This window comes from Balaenoptera acutorostrata, chromosome 9, assembly GCF_949987535.1.
Source record: "Balaenoptera acutorostrata chromosome 9, mBalAcu1.1, whole genome shotgun sequence".
Lineage (NCBI taxonomy): Eukaryota > Metazoa > Chordata > Mammalia > Artiodactyla > Balaenopteridae > Balaenoptera > Balaenoptera acutorostrata.
In genome coordinates this window covers 10568541-10594513 of record NC_080072.1, presented here as the reverse complement: position 1 = coordinate 10594513, position 25973 = coordinate 10568541, and the positions used below count along the sequence as shown (strand labels likewise).

The 25973-nt window shown below is 54.7% G+C and overlaps 1 protein-coding gene across 2 annotated transcripts; it reads left to right on the top strand.

Moving 5' to 3' along the window:
* Positions 1-549: 549 nt before the first annotated feature.
* Positions 550-21600, top strand: CD5 (CD5 molecule). Of its 2 annotated transcripts, none has more exons than XM_007174455.2 (11): positions 550-654; positions 11821-11868; positions 13608-13919; positions 14397-14459; positions 14707-15039; positions 17054-17347; positions 18015-18140; positions 18856-18909; positions 19847-19966; positions 20503-20594; positions 21195-21600. In XM_007174455.2, the coding sequence occupies exons 1-10, from the start codon at positions 603-605 to the stop codon at positions 20589-20591; spliced, it is 1491 nt and encodes a 496-aa protein (XP_007174517.2). In that variant the 5' UTR covers positions 550-602; the 3' UTR covers positions 20592-20594; positions 21195-21600. The 2 variants fall into 2 exon arrangements, with proteins under 2 accessions (XP_007174517.2, XP_007174516.2); XM_007174454.2 differs by having other exon boundaries at positions 21037-21600.
* Positions 21601-25973: the final 4373 nt, after the last annotated feature.

The following is a 25973-nucleotide window of genomic DNA, read 5'->3' as shown; positions in this document are numbered from 1 at the left end:
GCGCCCTGACGCAAGCCCAGGGTCCACGGAGGAGCCCGCTCCTGTGCTTGCTCCTGAAATGCCACCTGCGGGGACTCACCTCCAACTCCTACCTCATCCCGCTAGCAGAGATGGAGGGTTTGGTTTGGTTTTTCATCGCTGAGTCTGCTGCAAGGACTGGGGCGGTGCCCACCACCTCCCACCTCTCACTCATCACCCCAGCACAGCTCAGAGACCTCTCGGTGGGACGTGTCCCCCGTCTCTCCCAACACCCCCCCCCAGGCCTCCCTCCCCTCGGCCCGGCTCAGGGCTCCCCCAGGCCGCAGCCCTGTCCCAGCATGGTGGGGTCAGGGCACTGCCCCAGGCCTAGGCACCCCGGGCAGGAAGCTGGCAGAGACCGGGGCCGCCATTCGAACTGGGGCAGATGGTTTTACCCAGGAGGAAGTTGACAGTTTCAACTTCAAACACGATGACACAGGCCCCACACTGCCTGTTCCCTTGTCCCACCCCTGCATGAGCCTGCCCGCCCCTCCCCCTTCTCCCGGAGAGGCAGACACAGGGCCAGACACCCTCACCTACAGGGGCCGAGCTCTCCGAGGCTGAGGCAGGAGGAGGCCGCGCCCATGGGGTCTCAGCATCCGCCACTGGCCGCCCTGTACCTGCTAGGGCTGCTGGGTGAGTACCCCTTCTGGGGTGTCTGCTGGGGTACCGGGGCTCAGGGTACAGAGAAGAAGATGCCAGAGTCAGATCCCCTCAGTCTGACTCAGGTCCGCATGTCACCTCTCTGGAGCACCACAGAGGGTTGGGGCCACCAGGATCCCTGTCTTCTCCCCCAGCCCCAGCTCAGCTCTTGGCCCTGCTTGTCCCACCCCCAGGACCCCACCTCTGCTTCTCTCTTGCACTGTTGGGGACCTTACTGTCCCCTTCGAGGTGGAATCCATGCCAAGATCAGACCCTCAGCCTAGAAATCAAATTGTCCAGCCCTCATTCAAGGCCGGCTTCCCTCTGCAGCTACCCCCCCTCACCTCCTGAGTGTCCAGCCTTTACTTGGATGCCTCCAGGGACAGGAGACTCACCATCTCCTGGGCAGTTCTGATATGCTCTGGGCAGAGCGGGCCAGGGCAGGGTGGGGACTGGATCACAGTCGAGCAGATGGCAAAGACATACACCTTAGTCCCTAGTCACTCTGGTTTCATCCCAGATGGGTCTCAGCCAGGCCTGCCAGCCAGGTGTGGGTCTACTGTCACTCCAGACCCAGAGGAGGGGCTTCTGAACACTTCCCCGGGGGCCACTGTAGAACTGACTTGGGGCCTCTGGAGAGGCTGTCTGGGGATAAGGTTAGGGGTGGGTGAGTCTGGGGCCTACTGTTTGCTGGAGGGGAGACGGTGGAAAGGGCAGTCCTCCATCCCTGAGGCCTTGGGACGCTAGTTCAGGACCGGAGCCCTGCTGCTGGGGCGTCACCGACACTGGCCAGTGGGGAGGATCCTGAGCAGGGGGGGAGGGGAGGGCGGGGGGCAGTGTACTTCGTGACCTGAGCCCTGGGGTCTAAGCCTGGCCATGTATGACCTCAGATAGGTCCGAGCCGCTCTGGGCCGCCATCTCCTTATTTATAAAATGCAGGGAGGGTGAACTGGGTAAGATCTGACCACTTCTCAAGGCTTTGGAAGGTGTGGCAGGGTGAGAGAGGTGACTGACTCGGGACGGGAACAGGTGAGAACAGGCGGCAGCTTGCGGCTTCCCAGTTTGGAGGGAAGGGACTTGGGGATATTGCCTGCCTAGTGGGGGGCCTCAGTCCCTCCTAGAAAACGGGTGTGTAGGTGTATGTGTGTGTGAGAGGTGTGTGTGTGTGTGTGTGTGTGTGTGTGTGTGTGTGTACGTGTGTGTGTTTTCATGGGCAAAACATGGCCTCCAAATGTAGACTTGCCTTCTCCCATGCATGTGGCGATGACACATGTGCACACATGTTCTCGTGGCTATTCTTCCATGGAGCTGCAGGAGGTACAAAGTGCCTTCTGTCCCCAAGGCAGAGGCTGACGGATGGACCCCGCTGCTTACGGGGCCCTCCTGAGGAGCTGCTGTGGCCTCCTTGGCCCTGGAGATTCCAAGGACCAGGCCCCTAAGCTCCCCACCTACCCCTCACCTGTGGCCTCTGACCCCAGCAGGGCAGGAGTCTAGCCAAGCCCCCTGGGAGTGGGGGTGGATTCCTGCTCTGCTGGCCTCCCCCTGAACCCCATCAGTGGCGAGGCTCCTGGTAGGACTAGGCCTAATGGAGCCCAGAGTCAGGAAGCCTTGGAGGCAGTGCCTTCACCAGAGTATGGGAACCATCTGGAAGCCCAGGAGCACAGGATTCCCAGTGTGTTTGTGTGTGTAACTGGTGGATAACAAACATTCCCATTGTTCAGCGGGTCACAGCTTAAGAAATACTTTTAAAGCCATTTTCTTCTGAAAGCTTCACAACAGCCTAGTAAGCAGGTGGGCCCATTGTCCCCATTTTACAGCATGGAAAACTGAGATCCAGGGGGAGCAGCTAGTGAGCTGCAGAGCCCACCCCAGCCCAGTGCTCCTGCTCTCACGGAGGCCCCTCTGTACCCCTAGCCAAGAGCAAAGACACACCGAAGCCACTCCCACGAGTAGGAAAATGGCTGCAGGACAAAACCACCACCAGCAGACAGGCAGCCTCCAAGGGCTGGGGACACCTAGGGCCAGGGCTGCGGCTGGGGGCAAAGAGCACAGGCACCCTTCAAGACATTCCAAGTAGAGATGCTTCACCGCCAGAGCCCTGGGAACACTGCGGCCTCTTGGCTGGCCATCAAGTTTGTGCCCATGGCTTGGGGACCTTTGGTACATGAAGATGCCCACAGCCTGCTTCCCTCTGCAGCTGCCCTGAGCTCCAACCTGCCCAGGGCTCACCTGCTGAAGGTGGGGCATGGAGGCAGCCCTGATCACTGCCCGGATGCTCAGGCCCAGCCACTGGGACTCCAGAAGCTGGCACTAAGGCTTGGGAAAGTCACGGACTTAGCAGTTTGAATTCTGGTCCCCCCTTTGCCAGCTGGGTGACCATGGACCCGTTCTGTAAGCTTCAGTTTCCTCTTCTGCAAAATTGGAATAATAATAGGATAATAATGGGATAGGATAATAGGATATAGGATAATAATAGGATAGGATAATAGGATAATAGGATAATAATCCTCATAGCGATAATAATAATAATAATAATATTAATTATAATTAATAATAGGATAATAATCCTCATAGCGATTTATAAGGATTAAGTGAATCAATGAATCCAGAGTTTTAATAGGAATGTCGGTTTGTGTAAGTGCTCAGTAAGCATTAATAATAATAATAAATTCATTTATTATATAAATTTATTTATTATATAATTTATCATATAAATTTATTTATTATATAAATTTATTATTATTATTATCAGAGTCAGCAAGAAACAAGGTGAGTCAGGATCTGGTGGGGAGGACTCGAGCCTAGCCATCAGTCTTTCTCTCCCCCAGCCCTCCTGCACAAGCTAGCTATTCATTCATTTATTCATCCGCATACATTTATTGAGCATCTACTATGTGTCCAGCTCTGTGTAAAACTCTGGGGATACAGCCGTGAACCACACAGGAGTCCACCCTCATGGAGGGCGCACCCAAAATATTTACAAATTTCTAAATATTGTGATCAGTGCAACGAAGGAAACAGCAATGGCTGAGACACTTACCAAGTTCACGTTCGAAGGGGCTCCCAGTCTGAGGGGCTCCTCTCTGAGGAGGTGATGTCTCATCTGAGACCCCAATGATGGAAGGAGCCAGCCAGGCAGAGAAAAGTGGGAGGAGTGTCCCAGGCAGAGGGGACATCAAGGGTGAAGGCAACGGGCAGGACAGGCCGAGGGGGCCTGGGCATCCACAGTAGAGGAGAGGAGAGGAGAGGGGACGCCCAGTGTGAGCCCGCCATCCGGCCCGCGGCCCCAGCTGCAGAGCTGAGGCCCCTGCTGGCTCTGGGTGCAAAGAATCAGGCCCCCAGCAACCCCGAGCTCCCCACTCCCAGCGGGTAGCAGAGGGACCTGGCGGCTCAGGGGCTGGCACTGGCCCCTCTGGTCACTCTGACCAGCGCCTACAGTTCAGAGGGGTTTCCCTGCAGTGACCAGGGGACCAGGGAGGGACGTCAACTCCACCCAACAAAATTGATTGAACACCTATTCTGTGTGCATCAATGTGGGTGCCTGGGGGTGCCTGGTGAGCATGTGTGTGTGTGTGCTGTGTGTGTACCTGCTATATGTGTGCCTGTGTTGCGTGCAGACATGTGTGAAGGCCTGTGGGGCTTTGGAGCAACGCAGATCTGGGTTCGATTTCTGCTTGGCCACTCACAAATGACAAGAACACCCCTCTGAGACTCAGCCTTCTCATCTATAAAATGGGGAAAACCACTGTGCCCCTCTCAAAGGATAATTGCTCTCATTCAATCTGGTCCATTCATTCATTCAGACAGCAAGTATTTATTGAGAACCTACTATGTGCCAAGTACTGTTCTAAGTGCTGGGGACACAGCAATGAACAATCAAAATTCCTGTCCAGGTGCATCCGACATCGTAGTTGGGGTGTGATGGGGAGACAGACGGAGAGAAGCTAAATCAATGATCATATGGATGTTAGGAGGTCACGAAGTGATGTGAGGTTGGGGATTGGGAGCTCGGGGGCCATGCTGTATCCCAGGAGGTTGCAGTGGGTCTCACGAGAAAATATTTGAGTAAATACATGTAGGAAATGAGTGATTGCAGCATGCTATGTGGTCCCGGGGAGGACGGCTGCAGGCAGAGGGGCCGTCACACACAGGCTGGTGGCGAGGCAGCTGTGGAGGCCTCCATGAGCACAGAGCGTTTTCTCCAATGAACTCAAGGCACCCAGGGGCCAAGCAGAGGAGAAAGGGGGCAGAGTGACCTGGAGAGAAATGGGACCTCTCACCTCTCCAGGTCCACAAGCCTTATCTGGAGCCTCTGGCCAGATGCATTTGGGAACCCAGAATTTTCCAGACCGGGCAACAGGCCATAATCAAACACATTCCCACTTCTGCAGTGAAACCGAATTCGCACGCTGAAGACACAAATGCCTTCCTGCCAAATGCATCAGAAAAGACTTTTGGTTTCAGACTTTGAATTGCAGATAGGGAATCGTGGCCCTGTATCACTTCCTCTATAACTACTACTGTCACCACCCCTGCCCTCATCATTGTTATGTACCCCTGGGGGGGCTTGACCCACACGGCTCCCACAGGGACCCTGATACTCCCTTCTCCCTGGGGCACAGCTGGGAGAGATGTGGTAGAAACAGGATAGCAGATTGGTGGCAACTGGCAGAGGCAGCAAGGGTCCCCTGTACTGCCACCGACTCCCCTCCGGAGTGAGCTCCTCCCTCTCCCCAGCCTCAGTTTCCCCCTTCTGTACCATGGGCGAGCGGGCTCTGGGGTCTCCCAGTGGTAGAGCCCCATGGGGCCCTGTCAAGTGATGGTGATGGGGTTTCTGCACCGACCCTACCACCAGCGAGCTCTGTGACCTTGGGCAAGTCACTGAGCCTCTCTGAACCTCGGTTTCTTGATCTGAAAATAGGGGTGAGCTCGGTCCCTTCTTCACAGGGCTGTGCATGGAAAGGACGAGCCCCTGTGCAGGCTTTGGGATATGTGAAGATCTGAACAGAAAGGAGGCCTTGTCCTTGTGACAGTGGAGTCACGTACGGTGGCGTGAAACTCATGCAAATTCAATCAGACACACGAGGCCGCCAAGGAGAGCGTGGAATTGCAATTCAGATACGAAGGCCACTCTGCCCACAAGCTGCTCACTATCGCTCATCGGCGCAGACCCCGGGTGAGCGAGATTAGAGACCTGAATCCGCTTTTCCTTCTGCAGGCTCCAGCCCCCAGGCTCCTCCTGGCATAAGCCCAGTGTGATTTTTTTTTTTTTAATTAATTAACTTATTTATTTATTTATTTATTTATTTATTTTTTTATGTCTGTGTTGGGTCTTCGATTCTGTGTGAGGGCTTTCTCTAGTTGTGGCAAGTGGGGACCACTCTTCATCGCGGTGCGCGGGCCTCTCACTATCGCGGCCTTTCCTGTTGCAGAGCACAGGCTCCAGACGCGCAGGCTCAGTAGTTGTGGCTCACGGGCCCAGCTGCTCCGCGGCATGTGGGATCTTCCCAGACCAGGGCTCGAACCCGTGTCCCCTGCATTGGCAGGCAGATTCTCAACCACTGCGCCACCAGGGAAGCCCCGCCCAGTGTGATTTTCTACAAGTTTTGCACATAAAAAGGCTCCTGATCAAAAACCAACCACTTCATCTGGTGCTCAACTCGAGAAACGGAATTTGGGCCCTTTGTGATCTTCGTTTCCCTGAAGCCCTGATACAGATTCAGGTTAACACAGCTCCACTGATGAGAGTCGTTTCAGAAAAGCGGAGTTCTTGGCCTTCCGAGTCAGCCTCTCAGCAGAGGATGAGGGAAGGAAAATCCAGAATGCCCCCAAAAGGCAGTCGACATATTGTGTTTGCTGTAAATTGATAAGAATGTTACGGGCTGTTAAAGGGAATCACCGTTAATGGAAAAAATGGAACATCAGGCTTCCAAACCGCACTAAATCAGTCTGTCGGTTTCCTTATCCGGAAAACAGAGTGATGACAGCCCCCCTGACTGAGGCTGTCGGGAAGAAATGGGGTCTCCCGTGAACAACCCTTGGGGTCTGCGTGGGGTAAGAGGTCGCTGTCACTATTATTATCATCAGGAAAGTCCCAGCTCCTCCCTGGGACCCCGGTGCCCCCTGGACCCTCGGCAGGCCACGCTCTTGCCTCCATTTCTCAGTGTGTAGGGCTGCAAGCATAGGTGCTCATGGGTTCAGGCAGGCCCATGAGTGGGTCAGAGGTGGCATCAAGGGTACAAGCTCTGAAGCCAGCAGCCTGGGCCAAGTTCTGGCTCTGCTGCAAAGTGGGACTGATAATACAGGTTCACCAACGTTCATCTGCAATTCCAAAACCCCCCCAAATTTGCAAATTTCTGGCAAACGCTTACAGGCAAATCCTGACCTGAATGAATAGGAGACTATTTATAATCTTGACACATCCCACTTAGTGTGAAAATTCATATGTTTCACTGCAGAAACCATCATGTGTTTGAAGCTGAGGCTCTCCAGATGCAGGGTGACAGTAGGGTGCCCCGAGGGCGCTGGCAAACCAGGACAGAACAGGCTGCCCTGGAGGCTCATGGGATGCAGCCCCGCGTGGCCAGAGCATATTGTTTTTCAAAAACATCTGGATCTTGGGATTTTTTTAAAAAAAAAGAAAAGTAAGGGACTTCCCTGGAGGTCCCGTGATTAAGACTCTGTGCTTCTACTGCAGGGGGGCTCAGGTTTGATCCTTGGTTGGGGAACTAAGATCCCGCAGGCGGCGCAGTACGGCCAAAAAAAGAAGAAGAGAAACAAAACAGAAAGAAACCTTTCAAAACAATGGGCTCCAGAAAAAAAATTATAACACTGAGCAAATAAAACTCATCTGTGGCCTGACGTGGCCTGACGTGGCCCAGAGTATTGCTGTACAGGGAGCCAAAGAGAGAACCATCCAGAATGTGGGGGGATGCAAGAGGAGAGGGGAGGGAGGGGTTGAGCACGTAAATGTCTCAGAGCCTCTTTCAGGAATTCATTTACTCCTCACTGAGACCTCGTCAGGGCAGGCAGAGTCAAAATGGTTAAATCTCTGCAAAGGCAGAGATGAGGAGAGGGGCTCGGGGAGAGTGAAAAAGCCTTCCTACTGTCTCTCTGGATTTTTGGCCCTGATCTTTCCCTGGCTTGGCCAGTCTAAGCCCTAAGTAGTGGGGCCTCCAAGGAAAGGTGGGCAGGGGAGGGAAGGGGCCTGGCCCCAGCTGCTCGGCGTGTGGTGTTGGGTGAGAGACTGGGGAATGGCAGGACGCTTCTGTGCCCTCCGTCCCTCTTGGTATCGAGGGTCCCCAGGCTTCTGTTTGCAGGTTCTGCAGCAGCAAAGCCTTGGGCCTCGGGGCTGCACGCAGGGGCCGGGCTAAGCTGTAGCCAGGGAGGGGGTCAGAGGGACCCCGAGCACAGCCAGCAGGGTTCAGGGGAACCCTGATCTGATCCCTGTGAGAAGCAGCTGAAAGAATGAAAGTAAGTTGTGGACAATCAAAACGTGAACGGATCCCCGGCCAGACAGGAAGAAGCAGCACCCAGGAAGGCTCCCAGTCAGTCACACGTCTCACGTGCCCACGCCTGCCTGCCTGCCTGCCGCTGAGCCACGTCAGGAGCTGAAGATTAGAGATCATGGAAGTTTGAACCGAAAGGAAGGTGAGGGAGGGTGAGCTCTAACTTCCTGACTTTACAGACGAGGAGACCAAGCCCAGAGAGGTTGAATGACTTGCCAAGATCACACAGCAAGTTCATGGAAAGTCTTCCCACAGTATGTTTCACTGACTGAAGGGAATCACAAGTTCACTCTCCTTCATCAGGTTTGCGCGGCGGGAACATGCAGGAATTGGTAAAACACGGAGCAGGCCGTGGCAGCCTTCCCTCTGAAGGGAAGGGAGGCAGCTCGGCCCAGCGGTCAAAAGCACAGGCTGTGTGCCAGATGGCCTGGCTTGGAGTCCTGGGCCCACTCTTCATCGGTTGCTTAGCAAGTTAGTTAATCTCTCTGTTCCCTCATCTATAAAATGGAGATCAAAATAATAGTGCCCACTTCACAGAGCTGTGGTGAGGTTTGAGAGAGTTAATGTATAAAAATGCCTAGGAGAAAGTACAACTATAAAAGTGTTGATGATGGTAGTGGTGGTGGTGGTGGTGGTGATGATGGTGATGGTGACAGTGACTGTGTTGATGATGGCGATGGTGACAGTACCGGTGGTGGTGATGGTGTTGATGATGGTGACAGTGACTGTGTTGATGGTGATGATGATGTGACAGTGATGGTGATGGTGATGATGGTGGCAGTGGTGATGGTGACAGTGACTGTGTTGATGATGGCGATGGTGACAGTACCGGTGGTGGTGATGGTGACTGTGTTGATGGTGATGATGCTGTGACAGTGATGGTGATGGTGATGATGGTGGCAGTGGTGATGGTGACAGTGACTGTGTTGATGGTTGTGATGGTGATGGTGGTGATGGCGATGGTGGTGGTGACAGTGACGGTGATGGAGGGACAAGACAAGAAATGCTGCTCACCTGAGGCCAGTCAGGCTCCCAGAGGGAGGCGAAGCCCTGGAATGCGTAGATGCCTTTTCCCCACAGGGCATTTTGTTTTTTAGAATTTTTCTTGGTTCTCATGTTGTGCAGTCTTTCCTCAGAATGTTCTCTGGCTGTTCTGTGTGAGATCTACAGGGATGGTCAGGCCCAGTCCCTGTCCCCAGGGGCTTCAGGGTCTGGGGACTCCAGCACCAGGATCAGGGTCAAGGTCATGTTCATTTCTGCTCATTTGTTCATTTGTCCATTCCCTGAATTTGACACTTTGGAGGCCCAACTGGATGGCAGAAAACAGAGAGATGGGTTTGGAAGGCATACTCGTGGTTCAAATCCAGGCCCTGCCAGTTGCTAGTGGTGTTACCCGGGACAGGGCACTTGCCTCTCCCGACAGCTATATTGTGAACATATTCAACTGAAATTGTGGGGCCGTGTGGAAGATGAACGATATCCGTAAGGACCCCTCGCCCAGTGCTGAGTATACAGTAGGTGTTCAATAATTGGTAGCTGCTGTTAACGGACGTTGACTGTGGTGACTTTGGGACTGCGAAGGTCCCAGGTGGGAAAGGGAGGTGGCGAGCCCTGTGATCTGGCTCTCCAAGCGTCCAGACAGGGACCCCTGCCCCTGGGAAAACTCCCCAGCAGGCCTGCAGTCCTGCCCACACCTGCCCCGGGCCCAGCCAGCTCCACAACCAGCAACACCAGCTCTGAGCACTGAACACCAGCCAGGAAGGCACTGGGCTGTCTTTTGCATAGATTATTTCATCTCATCCTCACAACATCGCTATGAAGCTGGTCCCTTTCTTGCTTCCATACTGCAGACCATGAAACTGAGGCTCATAGGGGCTAAGGAAGTGGCAGAGCTGGTACTCAGACCCAGAGAAAGGCATCAGTGCCAGAAAACCTATCCTGCAACATTCAGCACCAAAGAGTGGATCTTTGGGTCCCCTATCCCCATAAGTGCCCTCAGGATTTAGCCAAAGAAATGAATCCCTAAAGGTGTACAGCCCCATTCATGTTGGGAACTGGTACGGAAGGAGGTAGGAGTGAAAGGTCAGGAGTGAGAGGTGAGGGCAGGACAAAGGGTCCCCTGCCTCCTCTCTCACCAAGCTAGCCGGGCATCTTCACCATGTCCTCCTGAGGCTGCCCTGCCCATTGCAATAGATCAGATGATTGACAGCTGGCCAACCCCCTCCCAACCCAGGCCAGAGCTCTGGCCTCTGCTCTGGACCCGACATGCCCTCTGTGTGAGAAATACCTTCCCCTTCCAAGGCCCAGGACTCCCGGGGCAACCATGGCGGGCTCTTGCCAAGATGGAAGAAACTTACCATAGGCCACAACTTAATTACAAGGAGTCTTGGTTGGAGGGAGAGGGCAGGCTGGTGGGGCATGACTCCCCTTAAAATTCTACCACCAGCTTCAGAACACTCAGGCAAAAACGGGACTTTTTGCACCCAGCGACAATTTCTCAAAGGAAACTTAAACACAGCCATTTACTATATAAAGTACTCACCCTGACCGATGCTGTCCCCAGCTCCCAACTGAGAAGCAAGCCCTGGGGCACATGGAAACCAAACACTTGCTCCACGACTGATAAAGCCGGGCAGCGAACATGGAGGGTGGGCTCTGAGGCCATACAGGCGTGCCTCCCGACCCGTCCCCACCCAGATCAAACCTCAGCCCCAGCCACACATGGGCCGGCCACGGACAATGAGCCACTTTGACACCCCTCCGCCCCTGCTCCACAGTCAGATGAGGCTGGGAGGAGGCGGGACTGCCCAGTGGCCCACATTCCTATTGAAGGGGCCCAGGCAGGCGCCAGGACAGAGGGGAGGCCAGTTCCCCCCAGACCCGAGTCCACTGGGCTCCTTCACCAACTGACCGTGTGATCTTGGGCAAGCCCCTCTGCCTCTCTGAGCTCTGATTTCCTCCTCTAGAACTGGGAGCTGTTAAAGAGAAATTGCTATCATTCTTAACCTGCCTTAGGAATTCTAGAAAGTAACAAATGTTCTGGGTTCCCATTCTGGCTCATTTCTCAGCTCTCTAGAACTATGACGTTCAAACTTTTTTTGATTGAAAGCAACACTCAGGATGTTTTTATATTGCCACCCAACACACACAAAGTGAGGCTTATCCTCACAAAACACGATGCATTCTGACATTCTCTATTCTAGTCCATTTCAGTTTTTTAAAAACTGATGGTTGTGTTACTACATGATTTTTTAAAAATTGATGGTTGCAATGCTGCATATTACTACAGAGAGAGAGCACGAGGAAATTTTGGGGGGTGATGGGACTGTAGTACGCCTTGATGGTTACGGTGATTATGCAGATCTGTGTATGTGTTCATATTCATAGAATTGTGCACTAAAAGAAAATGGAATATACTGCATGTTCATTTAAAAAGTAAAGTTTTAACACAAGAAGGAAAATTGATGGTTGCAACCCACTAAACTGGTTTCACGACCCGCCTAAGGGTTGCCATCTGTAGTATGAAAATCCCTGCCCCTGAAGCCCACGACAGTGGCTGGAGGCAAAAAGACCATTGATCAGGCTGTGAGTAGAGGTGAGGCGAAGCAGGAGAGACACTTCCCTTCCTGACTCTCTTCTCTCCTCTCTGCAGTCACTTCCTGCCTCAGAGGCCTCAGAGGGTTCAACTTAGAGGACCAAGGTAAGGAAGAGCCACGTGGAGAGGGGGGCGTGGAACGATTCCACCAGGCTCTAGGGGGACCTGCCATCCCTCCGTCGGAGCAAATCCCACCTTACAGAGAGAGAGAGAGAGAAAGAGAGCAGCCCACACCCCCTACACATGCACACATGCATGCACGCACGCTTAAGAGGCCCATTTGCAGATAGATGCCCTAGATGGCTGTAAAGCACCCCACAAATGCTAGGTGTCATGCTAATTATTATTATGGCCCACTCACCAGGCACAGAAAAGATACTGGCCATAAATGCACCTTGCAAAGTCCTTTTCCTGCCCAGTCCTGCCAGATGCTCCCTGGCCAGAGACATTTGCAGCTGGGGCTGCAGAGAGAGGCTGCACCAGATTGTAAAGTGTGTGAAATGTCTTGCCTTAGAGGTTGGACTTTAATCCTAGAGGCTAGTGTTTCCCAAACAGGGTTACACGGAACTCGCTGGACGAAGGGTAGGCAACACTACATCACCCACTGCAGACTCCTGACAGGGGACACTGGCCTAGTAAAGGCTCTGAGAAGTCCTGCAATGAGGAACTCTGTTAAGCATTTTCAGATTCAGCAGTTCCCAGACTCACTTCACCACAGACCTCTCTTTTTCACATTTCCTGAGATAACATCATGCTGAACGTATTTGGTGATAAATGTGGCGAGAGGATCTCATGAAGCTACCAGGCAACCAGAAGGGGCCACAGAGGGCTTGGTAGGCCCTGGGCGGGGACCTGGAAGCCTGCAATGGCATCCTAGCTCCAAACTCTAGCAAGATCGTTCCTGCTGTACAATCCCACTTATGTAACATTTGAGAACAGGCAGAACTCATCTCTAGTGACAGAAAGCAGATCAGTAGTTGCCTGAGGCTGGATTCAGGGAAATCGACTGTGAAGAGACATGAGGGAACTTCCAGGTAATGGGCATATTCTCTGTCTAGGGCATGGCGGGGGCTACAGGTGTGTATACATTTGTCAAATCCTATTGAACAAGTGCCCTTAAAATGAGTGCATGTCCTTGTATGTAAGTTGTACCTCGATAAAATTGATTTTAAAAGTTAGAGACAAGGGGGGAAGAGGGAGAGAGAGGGATGGACCGGGAGTTTAGGGTTGGTAGATGCAGACTGTTACATTTAGAATGAATAAAGAACAAGGTCCTACTGTATAGCACAGGGAACTATATCCAGTCTCCTGGGATAAACCATCATGGAAAAGAATATTAAAAAAAAGAATGTCTGTGTATAACTGAGTCACTTTGCTGTACAGCTGAGATTGGCACAGCATGGTAAGTCAACTAGACTTCAATTAAAAAAATGAACAGAAAAAAAATAAAATAAAAGTTAGAGAGAGAGAGAAAAAAATCAGGCTCTGGGCCCTGTCTGGGGTGTATTGAAACAGAATTTCCAGGAAGGGGCGATCCTGCAGGACACTGGGTGCTGAGAGCCCCTCGCTCACTGCTCCGAGTTCCCTGGGCTCCGAGGTCTCAAGCCCCATCCTCCTGGCCTGGTTTCAAGGGACCACCCGGATCAGGAGCTGCATCAGCCTGAGTTTCTGGAAAGTCCCTGCAAGGTCCCAGAGGACGAAGCTCACGGGAGGAGCAAAGCAGGCAGCCCATGGGCAGAGAGAGCCTTGCTAGGGGTGGGGCCCAGACGGGGAAGGTGCAGGGAGGGGCCCACATGGAGGGCCCTTTCCAGCCTGACTACCCCCTCCACCTCTTCGACCCCTAGGGTTCACAGTGAGACTAAGCGGCTCCGGCTCGCGGTGCCAGGGCCATCTGGAGGTCAATTACAAGGACGAGTGGTACACGGTGCACAGCCAGAGCTGGGGCCTGCGCCCGTTCCACCGGGAGGACCCCGGTCAGGCCTGGAAGCTCTGCCAGACGCTGCGATGCAGGGAGCCCTTGCTCCTCTCCCACATCCGTCACTTCAAAGGGAAGCGACCCCAGAGCCAGATCACCTGCCGCGGACAACTGGGGTCCTTCTCCAACTGCAGCGACAGCAAGGCAAACCAGGGGGACCCTCTGTCCCTGATCTGCTTAGGTGGGTAACTAGGTGGCCCCGTGGGTTCCCTGGGCCTGGGCGCCAGCCCCGAGGAGGCTGCCCACGCCTGTGATCTGGGGCCTGAGCAGGCAGGTGGAAGGGGTCCCCGATTTACAACTACCCTCTCAAAAACATACACTGGTGGGGAACTGGAGGGGGAGTACTGAGGGCATGCTGGCACCTGTCTGGGGATGGAAAAGGTCGAGGAGCTGGTTCTGCCAACGGTTAACTTCATTGTCTCCTCTTAACCTTTGTTTTCCCAACTGTAAAATGGGCCAGTACTGCCTGCCTCGCAGGAGGCTTAGACACAACATGTGGGTCAAGTGGGCTTAATGGGGCCCGTGGTAGTTACATCATGAGTTCCAGGTCTTTCTCAACATGGCCGGTTGTTGCCCCCAACTCTCCCCACACCCCCTACTCTTCCCTCCTCCCTCCCAGGGTCCCGGCCCCCTCCCTAACCAGAGCATCTTTTTTCAGAGCCACTGAGGACAACACCTCTTCCCACGAGCCCCCCGCCCGTGACCACTCCGGAGCCCACAGGTAAAAGGATTCTGAGGGCCCTGGGGGTAGGGTGTCGGATTTAGCAAATAAAAACACAGGATGTTCAGTTACATTTAAATTTCAGATAAGCATGAAAGGTTGTCGCGTATGTTCCATCCAATATTTGGGACCTCACCACCTCCCAGGGCCGTCGGCCAGTCATTCACTCGTCTGTGTGTTAGAACCACAGAGCAAGAAAGGCCCTGCTGCTGGTCGTCAGCACTCAGGTCCCTCCCCACCTCCCCAGCTCCTCCCAGGCTGCAGCTGGTGGCGCGACCCGGGGGCCTGCGGTGTGCAGGCCTGGTGGAGTTCTACAGCGGCAGCCTGGGTGGCACCGTCGGCATCGAGTCCCAGGACGGGATCCAGGACCTGGGGAACCTCATCTGTGCAGCCCTCCAGTGTGGTTCTTTCCTGAAGCCTCTGCCAGAGACTGAGGCAGCCAGGACACTAGAGCCAGGAGAGAGCGGTCCCTTGCCAATCCGGTGGAAGATCCAGAACAGAAGATGTGCCTCCGTGGAGCAGTGCTTCAGAAAAGTTCAGCCCCAGGAGGGAGGCCAAGCTCTTGGCCTCATCTGTTCTGGTGAGTGGGACCGGGCCAAGACTCACGGGCGCCCCCATGTGGTCAGTCACCACACGTTCCTGAAAGCCCTACATGCAGCACAGGGCACTAGCGCTACGGAGAACACAAGGGACATGGAGGGCTGATCATTGGCCTCTAAGAGGTAGGGTGGCCATGGGGTGGGGAGGCCACACTCACACCCAATGCCCCGGGCATCTCTGCAAAGTAACACAGAACAAGCCCAAATGCTCGGCTGCCACACGGGGAAGTGGCAGGACTCACAGGAGGAGGCACGGTCTGCTGGTGAGTTTGGCGGACTGCGGCTTGTGTCAAGGGCCCAAGCAGGATGGAGCGCTTGGAGGGAACCAGCCTTGCAGGAGGGGAGTTTATAAATCCCAGGGACAGATGATGTTGGAACGATGGTGAGACATAGGAGGTCCTTGAGGCACAGCAGGTAGAGAAAGGCCAGAGCAGGGCCCCAGAGGGCTTCCTGCGGAGGCTCCCGAGTCACAGGCCACCAACCGGAAGAGACTGGCGATGCCGGTGTGGTTGAGGGCAGGAGCCCAGAGGCTGGTCTGTGGGATCCCCAAATGAGGATCAATGGGGAAACTGAGGGGAAAGGGACCACAGGTCAAAATAAGGATAATCACAGCATGCCTTGGGACGTAGTGGGCTCCTATCACCAAATGGTCTAGTGAAGTCCAGACTCTAAGAAGTCATACTTCCTGAGTGCTTACATCACGTTGGGGACTAGTCAGGGCATTCCTTCATTTTCACAACAAGCTTCGAAGGTGGGTGCTATTATTATCCCCACTTTACAGATGAGGAAGCTGAGGCTCAGAGAGGTTAAATTTCTTACTCAGTGTCATAGAGCACTAGCTGGGGTTTCCCCTCAAGCAGCATCACTCCAGAGCCTGCTGTGTAAGCCTTGACTGCTCCAGGTGTGGTCCTGGACCAGCAGCATCGGCTTCATCTGGCTGGTTAGGAATACAGACTCCCAGGCCCCACCCTCCACCTACGAATCAGGATCTGCCTTTCAGCAAAGTCTCAGGGATTCATGTGCACACATCTGGGAAGCATTTGCTCTGGACCACTGGGCTATCCTGCAGGCAGGGTTTGATGCCCCCAAACCACTGGACACATGGTGTGAATGAGTAAGACGCTGCCCCCTCCAGGCAGAAGCAGCCCCCAAGGATCTCTCGGCCTCATGGAAAAACCTGGCTGGCTCTCAGGCCCACCCACCCCTCTGCTAGGAGCCCTCCTGTAGGTTACAACCTGCAAAACCATACCCAGAAGTCTTGCCTTTGAATTTTTTTTTCTAAATAGAAGATTTACTAGAGCTTTGAAGATGGATGTTGCTATAGAAACTGGCCAAAGCTGCTGAGATCACAACTCGCTCTAACCCGAGCACATGTGGGCCTCCAGGCCCAACCCTGATAAGCAGAAATGAATCAGTCTCTGTTGGACCAGGTCCTTTTATGAAAGCTGGTCCCTCCAGGCTTGAGGCCTGGGCAGCAGGATTCCTGGATTCAGTCCCACCTGCGAATCTCCAGGACTCAGAGCAGGAGGTATTTCCCATCTCTGGGCCTCAGTTTCCCCTCTCTGAAAAGCCCTCCCAGCTCTCAAGGAGCAGCAAGAGAATGAGAGGACGTTTCAAAGAGGGAAGCGGACCCAGGTGGAGCCTATTTCCCCACTCCTCTTACTGCCACCTGGGTGGGGGGCGACTCCCTGCTGGTGGTTGCTGACGGGCACTGCCACCCTGCCAGCCTCTTCACCGAACGTGCCCAAGCTGCTGCAGCTGCCCAGAGGCGCCAGGGACGGGGCTTGATGGGGAAAATGCCAGGGAGGATGCCGGAAGAAGGGAAAGGCAGAAAGGAAGGCAGTCCCACGTGGTACCCAGACCCCCGAGAGCCGAGCCCTGCCAGGGCCCCCACTTTGCCAGTGTCACGGGGTCCCAGTGGCCAGGCATGCAGTCTCAGGGCCCAGGGAGCTCCCACCGAGCCCGCCACCTCACCGCCCATTGCTCTCCCCCCAGATTTCCAGCCCAAGGTGCAGAGCCGCCTGGTGGGGGGCAGCGGCACATGTGAAGGCTCCGTGGAGGTGCGCCAGGGCAAGCAGTGGGACGCCCTGTGCGATAGCCCCTCAGTCAAGGGCGTGGCGAGGTGGGAGGACGTGTGCCAGGAGCAGCAGTGCGGCAACGTCAGCTCCTACCAGCTGCTGGACACCGGCGAGAAGACCTCCGGGGGGTTCTTCTGTCCCGCGGGGAAGCTGTCCCAGTGCCACCAGCTTCTGCAGAAAAAATCCCACTGCAAGAGAGTGTTTGTCACCTGTGAGTTGGGCCCAGCCCATGGTGGGTGGAGGGCAGTTCTGGATTTTCCTTCTAAGACTCAGTCAATGAGCACATGTCTGAAGAACAGGCCCCAGGAACTAAAGAGAGAGCCCTAGGAAAGGATGGAGGGATGACAAACGAGGGGAGAGGGGACAAGAGTGCTCAGACAGCTGTGAGCACGAACCATCAATAGGAGACCGGCCGTCATTGTCAGGCAGCTAATGAATGACAGAACCCTCATTCCGTCTTCTGCTCTTCCAGATGGAAAATAGGAAAGCAAGGGAGAGGGGTACATATCTGCTACATTCATGGTAATTGACTAACACAGAAAAGAGAGAGATGAATGGATGGATGGCTATTTGTATATGATGGCAAGGTGATCACTCACAAGTAACTGGAAAATGGTGGAAACGTAAAGAGTTGGTCACAGGAGGGTCAAATGATAGCCGGATGATCAACTGTTAGATAGTAAATGGTGGATAAATGAACGGGTAGCAGAGAATTTCAGAGATGGGTGGAGAGACAGCAGATAGAAAACTGCCTTCTGCACATGCTGGTGAATTCCTGGGGGAAGTCAGCCAGCCAGCCAGCCAGCCGGGAGCTTGCCTCTGAACGGACAGTTTTGATGCCTCCCAGGCTGGGACTGACCTAGCTCTGCCTCCTGCAGGCCAGAACTCAAGCCCAGCGGGCCTGGGTGCGGGTACAGTGACAAGCATCATCCTGGCCCTCGTGCTCGCGGTAGTGCTGCTGGTCGTGTGTGGCCCTCTCGCCTACAAGAAGCTGGTGAAGAAATGTAGGTGTAGGTGCCCCGAACCTCCTCCCTTTCAAGCCCCTGCATGGGGAGACTGGACGGGTTGCCCACGAGCCCCACAGGGGAGGGTTCCCACCTCCAGAAAGCCGGCTGGGAGCACCTCTGCTTCACCAACCAGCCCTGACCCTCTCCTGCCCCCCGGCCTTTCTCCGCACCAAGTAACAAACAGAAAAGTCAGGAAAACCACTGATTCGCCCACATCCAGGGCCCAGCTGGGACCCACTCCAGCCCAAAGGGAGGGTACGGGCATTCTTTAGACTGTGGTGGGTCCAGAGGGTCTGACCCCAGAAGACACGTGTCCCAGGCCGGCTCCACCACTTAGCAGCTAATCGAGCCACTTCCTCTCTGAACTCTGGTTTCCTCATACAACAAATGGGCGGCCGCAGACCTTGTGAACGTAATGGGTATCATCCTGGCCTTGCAGAACTCGGGAGGAAATCATTCAGAGATAAGGGTGTGAGATTAGAGAGGCTGCACACTGCCAGAGGTGGGCAGTGATGGCTGGGTCCCTGGTGCCCTCCCAGGTCTTAATTCTGGTTCTAAACACCCCGCGGTGGTTTCTCCTGGAGCACCGGCCCCTCAGCATGCACCTGTCGCCTCCTCCCTCCTTCCCTGTCTCCCGCCCCCCTTGCCCCCTCCTATCTCAACCCCCCTCCTCTACCCCCACCCCGATGTGCCTTTCCTGTCTGTCACCCAGTCCGCCAGAAGAAGCAGCGCCAGTGGATTGGCCCGACGGGAATGAACCAGAACAGTAAGTAGCCCCGGAGGCAGGATCCTCCCTCGGCCCAGGCCAGTAGCCACGGCACTCAGGAAGGAGGCCGAGGAGCAGGGTCACGGGTCTCTGCCGACCATGGACAGAGCCAGTGGCTGCTTGAGGCCTCTGAGCTCCACTGTGCTCGTCTAAGGTGTGACTGTGGCGACAGGTGTTAACGGGTGGTACTCAGAGAAGAGGAGCCCATGATCAAAGAGACTTGGAAATCAGTGAGTTAAGCAGAGCTAGACACGGTTCTTTACTTCAGGACTTGTCAGAACTTTCATGGGCATTTTTGCGTGGTTCATCTCCAAAGCGGACATATGTTAAGAAGGGTTGTCCAAGCTAGATTTATCATGGAATGTCTTTATCATGCAACAACTTTACAAGGCCAGTTTTAAGACATTTTGATGCAGCCGGCCCTGTCCCCACCCCTGGTCTCCATCCTCTCTCCTTCTGGCCACAGCCAGAGCCCCCTTTGTGGGTAGAACCACAGCCCACCTCCTGCCTCTACTCCACATTCTTCCCCACTTTATGTGTCAAGGGCCAATTCCTTCAAGAAGGCTCTGTGGTGTCAAGTCTTTCTTACAGTATAAAGACCCTCAGTTCCAGGAGGGCAGGGACCATATCTGCCCTATCACTCGTGTTCCAATTCCCTGCTTGATGAATGTTTGATAACTGACTGACTGTCTGACTGATGGCCTGCCCGCCGGTCAGCTTGCCAGCCAACCCAAAGCTGCTCTAAAAGTCTGAGCCCTGCTAGAACGAGCCTTCCCGGGAAGAAAGGGGAAAAGGGATGCACTGAAGGAGCTCAGGGGGCCCTCAGCCCCCACCCACACGTTACACAACGGGAACAGGAAATTCCAGTTGGGCCCCCGTTGGGGAGGAGGAGGACAGAGCATCATGTCTAATGATTCTATCTCCCACATCTGCTCAGTGTCTTTCCATCGCAACCACACGGTGACTGTCCGGTCCCAGGCTGAGAACCCCACGGCCTCCCACCTGGAGAACGAATACAGTCAGCCTCCCAGGAACTCCCAGATCTCAGCTTTTCCAGGTAAGCACCAGCTGGCGCTCCTAGGAATGACGGCAGGGGCCGAGCAGAGGGTCACATGATTGCCTGGAGAAAGAAGGGAGGCCGAGCAGGGGGCAGAGGATCAAACTGCCCCTTTGACAGCCGGTCACGGCAGGGTATGGACAGGATACAGCGTTAACCGGGCCACTCGGCTAGAGAGAAGAATGTGCCGGGATATCATTAACCCCAGCACTGCTGTGACCTAAAGGACCTGTTTCTCAATAAATGAGGCCCCTCGGATCCCTTGGAGGCAGAACAGAGCATCCATCAGTGGCCCGCAGAGCCCTGTATCGAATCCTCCCTGATCGGCGCTGACAATTAAGCCGCAGGGCGCCTGGCGTTCAGCATCATTAGAGGACACTCGCCGATTTGATCACAACAGTTTCAGGGCTGTTGAGCCACCAGCTCAGAAAGCCTCTGTGATCTTCCAGCTCCCGCAGGGCTCTTGGCTCTGAGGGGCTCTCTCTGTGTAGCCTGGAGGGATTACCCCGCTCAAATGGCCTCCTTTCTTTCCACAGCTCTGGAAGGGGCCCTGCACCGCGTCTCCACCCAGCCCGATAACTCCTCTGACAGTGACTATGATCTGCACGGGGCTCAGAGGCTGTAAAAGGTGAGCCTGGCCTCCGGCAGAGCGCTGGGGATAAGCGCCAGCCACCTGGCTCCTCACCTCTGCTCACCCTGCCCATCCGTGACCTGGGTGGGGGGCTGGGGGATGAGCATCTAGACTCTTGTAAAGGAAAAGAGTAAGCATCAGCAATTTAGGCGACAGGAGCCGATTTGGCCATTTGAGCAGAGGGGTCATGGACCTTAAACTCCATCTCAGAAGACTACATAAAAGAGCCCCTAAGGGCAGGGGAAGTTTAAGAGGTACAAACTACTATGTATAAAAGAAATAAGCTAGGAGTATGTATTGTACAGCACAGGGAATATAGCCAGTATTTTATAATAAGTATAAATGGAGTATAATCTATAAACATTTTGAATCACTATGTTGTACACCTGAAACTAACATAATATTGTAAATCAACTATACCTCGATTTTTTTTAAAAAGCACCCCTGAGAGTATCCTGATGGACTTACACCAGCAGGAAGGAGAAGCCGCTCTCCCCTGACGTTGGGCTGGGGGCTTTGGCCCTGTCCCCCACCTCCCTGAACCATCACCAGAGTATGAGGCTTCCTCCGCTGACACACTTCCTTCTCACCACACAGAACCGCGACCCAGGAACAAACATCAAGAGCCAGACATTTTGTCCTGAGAATGCTCTGCAGTCACTGCTTGGAAAACAACGTCCAGGTCCTTGCCCGGCAGGACCATGGACGTGACTTTCCAACATATCCTACTGCCCTGCAGAGGCAGGCCAGCTCGGACATCTGCCCGCATCTTCACCAGCCCAGGCAAAGACCCCAACGCAGCTCAGCTGGCCCCCCTCCAGGTGTGGAAGCTGCAAAAGGGCAGAGCCCCGAAGCAAGCATCCCTCCCAAGCAGAGACTCACGGGGTCCAGACCCGGGCAGCCCCCTCCCCCGTCTGTGGGACTCAGCTCTCTTCTCCAGCTCTGACTCATGAGGACCCACAAGGATGCTCACACCTTGGGGGTGGTGGGAGGCAAGGGCTGATTTCTCTCGTGCATGTTTAATATGTTCTTTGTAAATAATGATTTTTCTGCTTCCTGAGAACTAGAGTGCCCGGCCTCCTCGATCCAGGGTCCACCCCTGTGGATCCCTCTGGGGGTGCCACTGGGAAGGGGCACCTACCAGGGGGCGAGGGGCTCTGCAGCCTCACGGTCAGAGGGTGCAGCCCTGACACAGGACCGCCTAGCACAGCACAGCACAGCAGCCAGCACGTGTGGCTGCCCGACCCAGAGCCCCGTCACCAGCCCTCCAGCTGTGCCCCCTCCCCTCGCAGCCCCCCACCTGACCGAGAGCAGGGACCACCGGCTGCCAAGCCCAAAGGGCACCAGTGCCACCTCAGGGCCCTGCACAAAGTGGGTACCTAGTAAATCCTAGCCGATTTGGGATTTGGGTTCACACAGCTGTTAAAAGTCCAAAGCTCAAGTCGTTTCAGCCAATCAGTTAACCTTCTAACCTGAGAGTAAGAGACCAGGACTGGACATTCCCGCGGGTTAAGTAATTCCCATAACTGAAATAGTCCCTTCGACTCCCCAGCAAGCCTGGACACATACCTAATCCTGCAGTGCCTGGGTTTCCTTAACGACGAGCCAGAGGAGGACATCTGACTCGCAACTTAAGGGTCTAGTGAAGGGAGAGGACCGGCCGGGCCTCACTGTGCCCTGAGAAGGCATCTCGGGGCTGGGGCCTTTCTCCACTCCATTTGGCCCCACATCCACTGGGAGATATCAATGGTCCGAGCCACGGAAGCAGCTCTGGAAGAGCAAGGAAGCTCCTAGAAGGATATGGTGGGGACGAGGGGGTGCTCACAGAATCGGGGAGCATGCCAGAGGAGCCTGGCCAGCCCTCTGCCCCCACTGACACCCTCCAACTGACCTCTCACCCACCCCCTGCTCAGGACTCGGTCCCGAGAGAGCCCAGGGTGTGGCTCTGCCCCTGATCATGCAGGGGATCCGGAGACAGGGACACCTAGTCACCTGGGTACCAGGAGTCACCTGGCAGAGATTCCTATACTGAAGGGGCTCCTCAAAAGGGAACTTGGAGGCTGCTCTCAGGGAGGGGCAAAGGGCCTGAGGCACCAAATGTCTCTCACCGGCCCCTTTCCGGATAAAAGCTCTTTAATCTCTAGTCTGGCCACCATTCAGTGGCCTCACAGCCACCACAGCCTACTTAAAAACACACCACCCCAAAGAAAGAGCTGCGTTGAGCAGAAAGTCTCTCTACAAAACTGTTTTGCAAGTGGTGGTGGGCTTGGGTGATGCATTTCCAAAAAGATGTTTGGTTAAGCAACTGAATAGGAACTACCTCAGCCTCGGAGGCACCTTTGTCAAGTTCCAGCCTCGGTGGGCAGACACAGCCCACGGGCCGCTGGTCGGCGCCGCTCCTCTGATGACCAACTGCCCGGTCTCCCTCAGCTGCAGAGGATGCCCTGCTGTGACCTGGGCCCACCCCGGGGCCATGTTCCAGCCTGCGGCCCCCAACCCCTCCACCCCCAGCCCAGAGCAGAGCAGAGGACACACCCTCCACCTCGGCCAGAGAGGGCAGCACTCGTCTGCCCCGGCCCACTCCCCTAAATCATGCTGCCTCCCTGACCCTCACGGGCAACCTGATCCTAGCACATTCTCTGCACATTAAGTCAAGGAAACTGGGGACCCCAAAAGGAAAGCTCACTCGCACTACCAAGGACCGGGTCTAGCTTCAAACCTGTCATGCCGCTAGGGTCTGGGAGTACCGAGTGGCACTGAAAGGGCATTTCAAACGGCCTCGCTGCAGCTCAGTGTCCTTCTCACCGCGCTAGGAATCTCTGTGAGGCTCTGAACTCGACACTTAGGGTCTGTCCCCGTGCAGCCCACACGGCAGCAAGAAGCCCACTGCGGTCTGGCAGAGGACGCCCAGTGATTTCATGTGGCGGGGGCAGGACAGGGAGGAAGGGGTGCGGAGGGCCTGGGGAGAGGGAGAGGGAAGAGCAGCAGGGGTGGCACGCCCTGAGTGACCAGCTAGAGCAGCTCTCCGCCGAGCTGCTTAGGAAGTGCTGCTTCCCCTCTTCGGCCCCTGGTACCCCCGACCACCACTCTGGGACCAACCCAAAGCACCGACTTGATTGTGCCCCCTCCCCCAGCCCGTGAGATTTTCAGCTTCTTCCTACAAAGCCCAGGGGTCTCCTAGCTCTCCCTGGTGTCCTGCGTCCTCAGCCTCTGATACGCTTGCAAGGCAAGGTCAGAGTTCAGGAGGGGGCAAAGGGCAGTAACCCTTTGGCCGGAGTCCAGGGGGATTCGCAGCATAGATTACCCAAGCTTTTCTCAGGACTGTGGCCTCTTGAAGCCTGACGATTTCTGGTACCACAGTGGCATCTCAGAGGATCCCCTGCAGCCAGATCAGAGCAGGTGCAAGTCTTGTCCCCACCTCCCCAGGCTGAGTGACCCGCTGAACTACCCACCCTGCAGTCTCCTCCCCTTGTTTAAACTTGGGGGTTGAAGGGCTGCTGAGAGGATGCACATCAAAGGTTAACACAAGGTGCAGCCCCGCTGAGTAGTCACTGCTGGTGATTCTCAGCGTCTCTGGGCCTCAGCCACAGGCAGCCTGCCCTCGTCACCTTGCAGGGAAGGAAACGGAAGGGCCGACTCAGGGGTCCATTAGAAACCTGGTCTCCTGACTCCCCTGAAGCTGCCCTTCCTGCTGAAAGAAGAAGACGCCCTCCCAGGCCTCAGGATGAGCAGCTGAGCTCAGGGGGGGCTGGAGAGGGAGGCAGGCTGGGTAAGGCAGAAATCCGCTTGGCTCCACAGCCAGGTTAGCAGCCTGCTGCCCCTCTATCCGCGTTTAGAAACCGGGTGCGAAGATTCGAACCCAAGCTGGGGGTCCTTCCTGGACAAGCTGACAGTCCCGGCCAGCCCAGCAGGTGGCAAGAATGGGGCCCCACCTGTGCTCCGCTGAGGCTCGCATGCCCCCTAGTGGGGCTCTGTGGCCTTGCACCGCCCAAGCTCTCCAGCCAGGACAAGGCAAATGTGCGGGCTCCAGCACGAAAATGCCTCAGATGGAAAAAAAGCGGGGCAAAAGTGGAAAGGGAAATGCTGTCAGAGCCAGGCCCCGGGGGTGAAGGGGCAGGGGAGGGCAGCAGCTCAAGAGACAATATTCAGAAAGATGGGGCTTTGTGAACATGAACCAAAGAGGCCTTTCAGCAGAGCATGATCCTGAAGGCTACGGAAGAAATCGCAAGACAAAGAACGTTGCCCACCATCCAGCTCTACAAGGATCAAGTCATTAGCCAGTGCAGTCGCTGACGGACAGTGCACCCTGAAATGCATTCAGGATGAAAAAACAAAAGGGCACTTGTGCTTTGGAAAAACAAGCTCCTGAGATAGAGATACCTCAGGAAAAAATTTTAATGAACCCAGATTCTTGCACCTTCCCATGCATAGAAAAGCACTAAAATCATTAACTGAGATATCTGATCCTCGCAACTAGCAGTCATTTTCTACCAAGATGTGTGCTTGACTGCATACACTCCCAGGCCAAAATCATATCTATACTGGCTTCTCAGAGCTACTGAGTGGCTGTTTCCTGGGCAATAGTCCATATATAGTAAGGTCCCGCCATAAAACTGAAACCCACAGCTCTCGCACTGTGCGTTTTTCTTTCAGTTGACAGTTTTGGTGACCACAAAGGGACCCAGAGCAGTCTTCTCTCCTTCACCTGAACTCTCCAAGGATCTGGAGCCCTGGTACCAACGAGGGCCCCTTGTGCCTTCTGCCCCCTCAGTGACTCCAGACGACTGGGTGAGTCTCTCCTGAGTCTCAGAGCTCCCATCTTGGTTGGCAATCCTGAGTTCCATTCGGTAGTAGATAAAAAAGGTACCTGACTTCTCAGTTGAAAGATACAGAGAAAGTGCTCGGTTGAAAGACACTCAGAAAACTATCCAGTTGAAAGACACCGGGAAGGTTCTGACTGGGTGAGTAGGTAGGAGGCTGGCCTGACGTCTTTCATCAAATTGGCAATTTAACAGCGTTTGTCAGGACAAAAGCGAAGATACCAGATGAGAGCTTTCGGCTCCAAAAACGGACACGGCTCTCACCGGCCAGTTACGACTTTCTCAGGCGACTGAGAAATTTACGGAAGCGGTGAAGGCGAATCCTCATACCGTGCAGCAGTCCCATAGGGAAACCCACTCATTAATTTTAAAAACTAGCTCATCCCGGGACCCACACATAGGGATTGGCCATCCAGGGCTCTGTGTGCCCACAGTGGTTTTAGACTGCCAGAGGGAGAAACGGGGACACACAGAAGAGCTGAAACGACTCTCGGGTGACACCTAGAGGTGCCTGATTGCACCTATTCCCTAGCCAAAATCATGTATATACTGGCTT